The sequence below is a fragment of the Staurois parvus genome, unplaced genomic scaffold (assembly GCF_062004578.1).
Source record: "Staurois parvus isolate SC_StPar_1 unplaced genomic scaffold, SC_StPar_1.0 ptg000048l, whole genome shotgun sequence".
Taxonomy (NCBI): Eukaryota; Metazoa; Chordata; class Amphibia; order Anura; family Ranidae; genus Staurois; species Staurois parvus.
Window position 1 is genome coordinate 2,718,936 of NW_028317844.1, and position 11,308 is coordinate 2,730,243.

Sequence of the window (11,308 nt, forward strand, 5' to 3'; positions counted from 1 at the left end):
GGTCTTATTTTTTATTGACTTTTATTTATTTTTATTCTCTTGGTGACACCCCCTCTGACGATCCCCGCAGGATGGATTGGATCTGCGGATTGAGCATAATGGATCGGAGTCCGATCCATTATCCTCCCCAATCCGCAGATCCGATCCATCCTGCGGGGCTCATCGGGTTGCAACCTAAATGATCTCTCCGCCAGCTCCACAAAAAGGTACGTTTTAAAGCAAGCCCCCCCTCTCTCTCTCTGCCCTCTTTCTCCCTCCCCCCTACCTACTAAATGAAACTGCAGTGCTGTCACCAGGGTCGGGGGATTACATATTTACCTGCTGCATACTCCGCCCGCCCCTCCAGCACTCCGACTGCAGCCCCCATAGCAGGGATGTGGACCCGCCCCTCTGCTGAAACTCTGAGGAGGAGAGGTGTCCGAAGTACCTGTCTCACTGTCCGTCCCCTCAATGCCTGCTTATTTCAGAAGCGGCACATACAGGGACGGACTGAGCCTCTCATGGGGCCCTGCAGTGACCTCGGGCAGTGCCCGAATGGTCAGTCCGCCCCTGGAGGAGGTAGGTCTTATTTTCGGGGGAGGGCTTATATTAGCGGTACGTCAAAAAGTACCGCTAGGTCTTACTTTCAGGGAAACCCGGTATATACACATAATATATATCTATTTATGTATATTTATATTATACACACACACACACCCCTTTCGGCCGATATGAAAAAAAAAGCACCGATACAGGTGCTGAAAAAACCTCGTCTCTCAGTAGTTCTCAGCCCTAACTGAGAAACCATCGAACGATCCTGGCACTGGGCATAGAGATTTGTAAAGGAAAGATGGCCTCCACTCATCTCTATGCACTTGGAGGACTGGAGTGATGTCACTTCCGGTTCCGGCCACTTTTGGTTTATTTTTGTTTTTTAAAGCACTAGATCAATGCTTTCTTTTATCCAATGCTTTATATTGCAGAGGAGAGATGTGGGGTCTTATTGACCCCATATCTCTCCATAAAGAGGACCTGTCATGAATTATCTCTATCACAAGGGATGCATGCATTTCTTGTGATAAGAATAAAAGCGATTAAAATTTTTTTTAAAAAAGGGACCATGCAAAAAAAAATAAAACATACGTAGGCCATGCCCACATATGTAAACGGTGTTCAAACCACACGCGTGAGGTATTGCCACGAACGTCAGTGCAAGAGCAATAATTCTCGCACTACACCTCCTCTGTAACTTTACACTGTGTGAAAACCCAGTTTCCTCTGCATTAAGTAAACCCTCTGGAGCCCCTCAACCTATTTAGTTTAGAATCCTGGGATATAACCTTGATTCTCACAGTGACAGTACCTAGACCTGCCACATACCTCCCCCCCCTTGTTCTGACCCAGAAGGGGGCGGAACACACAATTCTAAACTCCTTACTTTAGCCCCTCTGTGCCGGCTATCACCTGCAAAAGGTCCATTCCTTTCTGACTTAATTTTCATCAATGAGAGATGCTACTCCCTGTCACAAGAGGTGACTTCCCCTGTCTCCCCTTGCCACCCTTACTTGATTTCTACGACATCTCCGTGCCTTTTCATGAGTGCGCATCCAAAAGCGCGGTCTTCCTAATTTCATGGAGACTACACTAGTCCTTTTACCATTTGGGGGTTTACAAATCTCGGTATCCTTTGTAACCTGATGTTGACTCCTAAACTTTGAGTGCCAGGTACCTGTAAAGTTACAACGTGCTCCCTCAATTTCCTCCAGACCAGCCCTTTTTGCTTTATTTAATTTTGAAGGGGTTATATTTTTAAACCCTTTAATAGACGTGGGCTCTTTTATTTGGGAATCAAACTCTTTTAATGTCACCTTGTTAAGCTGTGGTCCAGTTCCCTTGGACCTTTCATTCTTAAAACTTGGAAGTTTCCTGGACCTTTTGAAATCTTTCCCAGAATAACCCTCCTGAACCTGTAGGGGGCCTACTACTATACTCTTACCCTCTCTTGTGTCTGTTAAGCCCTCATTACTTCTTTCAGGATGACCAGCTACCATGTCAACTTGACCACCAGGTCTACCATTCTTTTTGTTGTGACACACGGTAACCAAACAATCAAAATTCATCAATACATTTCCCTTTTTATCATTGTCAAAAATATCACTTTTGTCAGAGCTCATTTCACCAGTAATTGGCAGGGCAGTGTCTGGAGAGGAATTACACTCAGCGGAGTGGGTGTCTTGGAAACTTCACTACCCACCGACTTCACGGTCACAAAAGACTCTGCCAGCAACGGTCCTGACGCCAAACCATCCTTGCATAATTCTACATTGGGGTTGACGACTCCAACCACATCACATATACATGTGTCTTCTGGCACTTCTACCCAAATCTGTGTCCTGTCCAACAGTACTCCTGTGTGTCTCTCATACAGACCACTGCTATGAGACAACCCAGCAATGCACTGAGAGACAATTTTTAAAATTACCAACAAGGACGGCATCACAGAATTCCTATATTGGCCACCTTTGTCTTGTATAGCCTGTAATAACCAGCTCCAATTAGCAGTACTCCGCTGTACCAGCTCTCCCTTACATGGAAGGGACAGCAAGGTATACACTGGCTGTACACTCCAGAAGGCTAACATTTCCCTCAGCAGTTCTGTTAAAAAAAGACACCCTGATTCTACACATAAGACCTTCCTGGAGACATGGAGACACTCATTTACTGATGCCTCAGAGGTGGTGTTTCTTAAAGGGGCTTCCTCCTTGCTATAGGTACCCAATAAAATGACCTGGTGCTCTCCCAGAGCGCAACCAGGTATGGGATCCACCAAAAAACTCAGCATCCATGAGCTGTTCCATGTCTACTCTGTGGATATCAGTTTGGCATACCACACCATTAACACCTTTATGGGTTGTGGGCAACACTTCTGCTGAGCATTCATCCTCAACGGTACCTTTTATCAGCAGAGGGTTAATTTCGGCAGCGACAAATGCGCAGTGGACTAATAGCTGCTCCACAGTCTCTCTATTCAAAACAGCAGAAACCATGTCCACCCCATTGTTACCCATCAAGGCCTCTTTCATTAAAGCGAACATGCTTGTTGCCCTTATGTCCCAGTCCATCTTCTCTGTGCTTCCATCAGAGGTACTACGCAGTACATAGGACAGGAGACCGCCAGAGACTGCGGACACAGGACAGGAGATCACCAGAGATTACAGACCTTGGGGGGGGGGGTACCCGAATTTGACAGGTACCCGTTCCGCGGAGCTGTCCTCCCTCCCCATCTTCTGAGAAGACTGACTGCCAGACCATTCACAAAGCGCAGCGCTTCTCGCGCATGCGCAGTGGGCAACTGGCTGTGAAGCCGCAAGCTGTCACAGTTGGGTGCCCACACTAAAGATGCCGGCACCAGGGAGGGAAGATGGTGAGGACACCGCTGGACAGAGGAACAGGTAGGACCGAGGAGCAGGTCCTGCTGCACAGAAGACAGAAGAGCCAAGAGGCCGGCCCGGAATTCTAACATAGCGGCGGCAGGAATACCGTCCTGGCTGCTCTATATTTACTCCATAAAATGCACAGACATGTTCCCCCCTTTTTGGGGGGAAAAAAGTGCGTCTTATGGAGCGAAAAATATGGTACATCAGAGATTGTTACCTGGTGATCTGCTTATCAGCTATCTTTATTGTTAGTGTATTTTGTGTGGCCAAAGAGAATTCCTCTTCTACCAATGTGGCCCAGGAAAGTCCAAAGATTGGACACCCCTGCCCTACAGCCTCACCCCTATGCTGGAGAGGCTGCAGGGCCTCAGACTCTCTTGCCTCTTTATGGTGGCACTGCCTTAGACCTCAAACATTCTGGAAAGAAGTAGCAAACTACATTCAATAAGTTCTAGGAACAGCTCCTCACTGGGTTTTGTGGCACTATCTTCTCCACTGAACAGATATTCCAATAAGCCAATACAAACAAAGCCTGACACTACACATACAGTATTTAATATAGCTAAATCACTAACTCTTCTCAACTGAATGAAATTAATCATCCAATTTTTTTTAATGGTTTTAAATGATAGATGGACATGCTTGATATGACTTGACCAATTCTTATATGTCAAACTCTGGATAGAATCATAAAATCAATTTTAAAAATTAGATCTCTTACCTTGCATTATTCTGTAGCCCTTATTTTCAAATGCTGCAACAGCCACTAAATACTTCCCTTCTCATATTGCCCTTTCCAGGGATCACTATTTGTTTCATTAGACCTGCGGCCGCTATACCCTCTCCTTGCTCACAGACACCAGTCATGTTAATGCCCCTCAGTGGAAGGACCCTGGCTGCACAAACTCCTGATCTGTCCCACCCATCAATGGCTGAAAAAGCACACTGACAGACAGGAGACTCCTGGCCTGTCCCACCTAGCCATATAGGTTTGCAAATACAAAACCATATGATGTCAGCACCTGTCTGCTTCCTCCATTCAGCAGCTGGGCATCTCTGCACTGTTCAAGCAAAAGATGATTTCCCCAAAATATAAGTGAGACAATACTACTTGTAATGAGGAAAGATAAGTATAGTTTAAAAAGTTAACAGTATCCAGGGCCCCTGGAAAGACCACATCACATAGCAGCTATATGTTGTGCTTGTAGCTTCCTGCTCCCAAATACAACTTATTTTAGGAACATATCTTTATCCTACTTATTTTAAGATTGAAACTAGTTACGGTTTTGTTTTGCGTTTACTGTACCAATGGAAACTTTCAATCAACAAAAAAGAGTTAATGTAGCTTTTTATTTTTTCTGAAAATCTAAACAAACACCCTACGTCCTCCCCACCTTCCCCCCCGAACCCTGCAGCACTTGTTTCCGTGGGTGATACAGTTTCACTGTACACGTAGCCCCATGCAGTGGTCCTGGGGTTTGAAAACTGTCCTGCTCTGCCTCTTCTAAGGACGCTGGGACAGATTAGAGTAGTTCTGAGTTCTGATTGGCACATGCCAGAGCTGACCTGCCAACCAACAGCGGTTCTATAAATACAGCACTCTACCCAAATCAAATATATATATATATATATATATATAGTTCTGCTTTTAATTTTACTTTAAAATAGAGCTAAAGGCAAAAATGTTAATTTTAGATAGAGTGAGGGAAGGTTATAAATCCTATCAGTTTTTTTTTTCTACTCCATCTCTCTACAAAAAGAGGAAATCCCAGGGTGTCACCAAGGTAACCAGAACTAGTGATGCCATTGGAAGATTTTACTTTTCTGGGGAGAACCCACAATTTGGGGGTTTTCTTTTATTTTTGATAATGGCAAATAGGACAAATAGAGAGGGTGAATCTCCCTAATGGGGGCACAGACAGCAATAAAAAATATTACTGTTCTAATACCTCTCAAATTTAAAAAAAAAAAAAAAAGTGCCTTTAGTTACACTTTAAAGTGGTTGTAAACTTCAGGCATAAAATCTGCATAAAGCACATGCACTGTATTGCCAAAAGTATTGGGACACCCCTCCACATCATTGGATGAGCGAGTTTGAGTTGGAAGAGCTTGACTGGCCTGCACAGAGTCCTGACTTCAACCCGACTGAACACCTTTGGAATAAATTAGAGCGAATACTGCAAGCCAGGCCTTCTCGTCCGACATCAGTGCCTGACCTCACAAATGCACTTCTGGAAGAATGGTCAAACATTCCCATAGACACACTCCTAAACCTTGTGGACAGCCTTCCCCGAAGAGTTGAAGCTGTTATAGCTGCAAAGGGTGGGCCAACTTAATACTGAACCCTACAGACTAATGCAGGCCATAGATGGGTCGAAAATCGGCTGATTTTCGCACCGTTAGTGGGTTAATTGGTCGGACGTTTTTTTGGGATTTTGGCACATTTTTTTTTTATCGGTGAAGTTGGAAAAAAAATGTCTGATTTTGCCGAACGGCCGATTTTCCCGGCAATGATGGGCAAATCGGACGATCTTTTACTGATAAAAAAATCTGCGCATGAGCCATGACCTGCAAGAAGAAGAAAAAGAAGAAGAAGAAGAAAAAGAGAAAAAGAAGAAAAAGAGAAAAAGAAGAAAAAGAGAAAAAGAAGAAAAAGAAGAAGAAGAAGAAAAAGAAGAAGAAGAAAAAGAAAAAAAAGAAGAAGAAAAAGAAGAAGAAGAAAAAGAAGAAGAAGAGGAAGAAGAAAAAGAAGAAAAAGAAGAAGAAAAAGAAGAAAAAGAAGAAAAAGAAGAAAAAGAAGAAAAAGAAGAAAAAGAAGAATTCCAGTCCGCTATTATATGTGACATGAAAAAGTATTGCGGTTGCAACAATGTATCTATTTGTATCCGAATAAAAACATCTGTATCCGAAATGGATACAAATAGATACATTGTTGCAACCGCAATACTTTTTCATGTCACATATAATAGCAGAGCTCTCTGCAGGGACAGAAATAATATAAATGCTGGCCGTAGACGGGACGAAAATTGGCCGATTTTTTTTACCGTTGGTGGTAACGTCGGCCTATTGAACTACCGATTTTTTTTTTTTTTTAAACGGCCGGTTTTCGACCCGTCTATGGCCTGCACAAGATTGGGATGCCATTAAAGTTCATGTGTGTGCAAAGGCAGGCCGACCAATACTTTTGGCAATACATTATATTTCTATAGAGCGTACTTGCCTCTCTCCAAAGCATTAATCGTCATTTCTCTCAGCTGCCTAGTTTCTCTGCTATGAACATGGGTCACTTCTGAGAGTTTTCCTGACACTTAGAGCTAAAAGGGTGACAGGGAAGGGACCTCCAGTAGATAGACAGCCTCAGCTCTGTTCCTGTGTGCTGTGTGAAGGGGGGAGTGTTCCTTCCCTCCAATCAACTCTCAGAGCTCATGTACATTGTGTAACTGCAGCTCCCCACCTCCTGGTTTGCGAATCTGAAAAATCCATTTCATCTTTTGTGTTTTACAAAGCTGTACAGGACAAATGGCTGCAAGTAGACAGGTACGGTGCTTATGTAGGAGGTTTTATTTAATCTCTGTGTATCACTTGAGGCCAGTCTCTTCACTGGGTATAAGTGAGAGGGTTTACAACCACTTTAAGACCAGTTTGCCAATGTTTACAGTATGCCAGTTAGCTGATGTATCGTTCATAAATGTGGCAGAAAGCAGCTTCTGTACAAACCCCCAAAAGTGGCATGTGAATGAATGGTGTTCAACTCCCAATACACTTTCCAAACATACACCAATGTCATTGTCTTAGCTGTATCACAACATTGTCTATGCACCAGCATTTTCCACTGCCCAGCAATGTGCTACATCAGGATTAGGCAACCTCAGCATTCCAGCTGTTGTGGAACTACAAGTCCCACAATGCACTGCTAGACTGACAGCCACAGGCATGGCTCCCAGAGGCACAATGGAATTTGTAGTTTCAGAACAGCTGGAGCGCTGAGGATCCCTATAGACACAAAAGCCCCAGAGTAATGTTTCCCACACATCAAAGTACTTTATTCAGAGCCACAAGTTATGTTGAAGTTTTACAAAGAAATGACCCCCCCCTTTCCAAAATGGAAAATTGTATCAAATACTTACCACAGGGCTGTGGAAATGTTTTAAAAAAATACTTGTCCAGGGACTAAATCGGGGCCCCAATCTACTTGTCCTGATAAAATTTCTTTTTTTTTGTAAACCAAAACCGTATTTAAATTGGAGGTGATTTTAGGAATGTCTGGGACTTTAAAAAACAAAAGGGGCTTTATTGCAACTTAAATGTGTAATATTTTTAACATTGAGCTGTATATCTCCTCCTCCCCTCCCTGCCTGTCTCCAGCACTGCACCCGGGGACTAGCAGGGAGGGGGGAGACCTTGCAGTGTAATGAGCACTGATTGGCTGCTCATCAGAAAAGGGGGGGGGGGTCAGGGCTTATACTTTATCCCTTTCACTGCCAGAGCCATTTTTGCAGTTTTTAGGTCTGAAGATTTCATAAAACCCCCAAACATTATATACTTTCTGAAAGCAGAGACCCTAGAAAATAAAACAGTGGTAGTTGCAATCTTTTATGTTGCATGATTTTACTGCAAAAGTTTAGTAAAAAATACAGGTAAGTTAATTTTAGGGCACAAAAAGCAATAAACTACCCTATTTTTTGTAAAATATAAAAGATAAGGTTGCACGGAGTAAATAGATATCCAACTTGTCAAGCCTTAAATTTGTGTGCGCTCATGAAATGGCGACGAACTTCAGTACCCTATATTTTCTATAGGTCGACACTTTTAAAGCTCCTTATAGGTCACCAGTATAGTGTACGGAGGAGGTCTGGTTCTAGAATTATCGCTCTCATCCTTGCGTACACGGTGATATGCGACGTGTGCTTTTACATTTGTACGTGCATATATGTGGGGGTGGGGGCGGTATGTGCTTGGGTGTAACTTTCATTTTTACAATAAAAAAAAAAAACTTTTTTTTTTTCCCATCACATAGGTGACAGGTTCACTTTGATACATCCAAGGTCTAAAAGATCCTGCATCTCTCCCCTCTGCTCCAATAAATGTAATGTGGTGCACATCTGCACCATATTACATTCTTTCCCAGGGATTGTATTACAATCTCTCATTGGGAACCCGGAAGTGACATTGTAACGTCACTTCCGGGTCAGCACAAGAAGGGGAGGGGAGCGGACTTGTCCGCTCTTTTCCCTCCCCTCTAGCCGTCGGTGAGCCGCGCCTGCAGATGGGCAAGAGAAGCTCAGGAAACCTCACGGTGGGGTGGCACGGAGAGGCTGGCACTTTGTGAAAGCAATCAGCGGCAGTGCTACCGCTGATTGCTTAACCTGACAGGTGAGCCCGCTGCTTGCCTGCAGCAGGGCTAAAGGAGGAAAAAAACTACCTGCCCGGCGCCCAGAACTACATGTCTCGGGCGTCGGGCGATAGGCATTCAACATCCCTGTTACCATCATTTTTCTTTCCAGGTGCTAAATCCCTGGCAGCATACCTGTAGTATGTAGTTGTATGCTGTCATGTTAGTGCCAGAAAAATGGATAATTGTATCAAATACTTATCGTAACTTTCCTGGCACTAATCCATGGCAACATACTACCACATCCCCCATGTATGCCGTCATGAATTTAACACCCCATCTTACATATATAACCTCCCCAACAGAGCCACATACAGAGTGGAGTGGGGAAGAGCTATTACTTCTGTCTGTATCCCCATTGGGAAAACAGCTTCTCACTTTCTTTCCTAGAGATAGGTGTCAGACACAGCAGGAAGTGAGGAGGAAAATCTTAAAGGATAAATACAACTTTGGAACATGTTACACGTTCCACCCATTTTTAGGGTAGTGGAACATGTTCCCATAGCCACAGCCGCGCCTGCCGACCCCTCCCTCTGACAGAAAGTATCCCCGTACTATTCCCCATACTGCCAGATTTGAAAACAGCATGGCCATGCGGTGCTCCGCCCACAGAGCCGCGTCACTCATTCACAGAATTTTGTGAATGTGTGACTACAAGTCCTGGCAGCCTTAGCGGCTGTCCGCTTGCAGTTTTCAACAAACTACCACAGCGCTGTGGAGCGTCAAGGTAGTTCATTGAAGCTTCCTGTCAGAATATCTGCTTGGCTGTACAAACCTGCATGGCTAGCAGATCTGCAGGAGACCTGCATGGCATCAGCGATCTACTGATCACTGGTGCAATGCTTTACAGCAGGGCTTAAAATTTCAAGTCCTGAGCTACTTGCCAGGCCATAGATTTACTTGCCACCAACAAACAAACACAAACAAACACCTGTACACACAGACATGTACATACACACACAGAAACATGTACACACACGCACAGAGACACACGTACACACACATACAGACACATGTATACACACACACAGGCACATACAGACACACATATACACAGATACATGTACATACACACACGTACATACATACACACACACATGTACGTGTGCACACACACAAACAGACACAAGTACACACACGTGTACATACACGCAGTCACATGTACAGATACACACATTGTACAATTGTACATGCATACACAGACACAAACAAACAAACCGCATAAAAAGTTGCAGTACTTCGTTGTTCACGCACAGAGCCGGGTACTGCACTCTAGGGGGAGGCAGAGAGCACAGCACACACTCCTTGCTTTGCTTTCACTGTGCTCAGCTATTGACCAGTCTGACAGCTCCTAGTGCCAATGACAGATCCGGCCTGAGCTCCGAGCCTCCTGAGCAAGACGGCCCTGGGGGACACACTCGCCCCCACCATAATTTCCACTCGCCATTGGCGAGCAGGCGAGTGGAAATTTCAAGCCCTGCTTCACAGGCTCCTTTGGACAAAAATAATAAATGCACATTTTTTTCACCTGCAAAAAAAGTGCATTTTTTAATTTTTGTCCAAAAGGTGAACTTATCCTTTAAGTGGGGACACTGACAGCATTCACAATATGCCAGGTCCTAACCCTCCCCCACACTATAAAACAATGACAAGACTACTGAGCTGGGTTTTGGTTCCCATGTTTTCAGTGGTCAGTGGATTTGGTGTCAGCACTAGACAGACAGAGGAAAGTGTTATCTCCTAAGGCCCCCCATTACACATGGCTCTGAATAAAGCACTCTGCCATGTGGGACTATAGCGCCCTACAGGGCTCAGGGACTTCATTGCTGGGCAGTAGATTCAGCAACCATTCTGCCTACAAATGCTGTGAGCAGAGCCCTGTACACATATCAAGCCAGGGAACCTACTGTGGAGGTTCAGTATGGAAGAGAGTGCTTCATACACTTCCCACTGCACTCACCTTCACTGCCACCTCAGGCGCCGAGTTCACCATCTTCAGCGTCCCCGCCCCCGACGGTAACGGTTCCAGGTGGGAGCCAACCCTTTCATCCTCTGCTTCGTTTTCAGAATCTGAGCCACTACTGTAAGAAACTAAGGAACCCAAGGAAGCCATGATGGAGCAGGAAGTACGTCAGACTGCACCGCCGCGATGCATGCTGGGAGGAAGATGCCGGTAATCAAAGTGTGTGTTGTCAATAAAGCTTGTAGCGAAAGGAGGAAGTTGCTGCACTCTGGCTTGCCTTAGAATGTGCTCACGTGATACGGACCGAGCGATGACGATGAAGGGCGTTAGTTGGTTCACGCTGATTCCATTCTAGGAGCTTTCATTTTCTACACATTTACAAGATTACAAAATGGAATGTGGAAAAGATCATGAACTAGAACGACAGGAGACACAGCCACTGGAATAGTTCTAGATATATGGAACAGTGCAATCAGATAGGGAGAATTGGTTTTTTTTTTTTTTACTATCCTTGTTTTTTATTCACTTAGAGCAGAG

General features: G+C 44.5%; 1 protein-coding gene across 1 annotated transcript in view; it reads right to left on the reverse strand.

Annotated features, from left to right (window-relative positions):
• Positions 1–10,958, reverse strand: part of CDC40 (cell division cycle 40) — a 98,197-nt gene extending 87,239 nt beyond the window's left edge. The window contains exon 1 of the mRNA XM_089664662.1: positions 10,769–10,958. Coding sequence (XP_089520788.1) covers positions 10,769–10,921 — 153 coding nt within the window. The 5' untranslated portion in view covers positions 10,922–10,958. The remainder of the gene's footprint in view (positions 1–10,768) is intronic.
• Between the last annotated feature and the right edge of the window lie 350 nt (positions 10,959–11,308).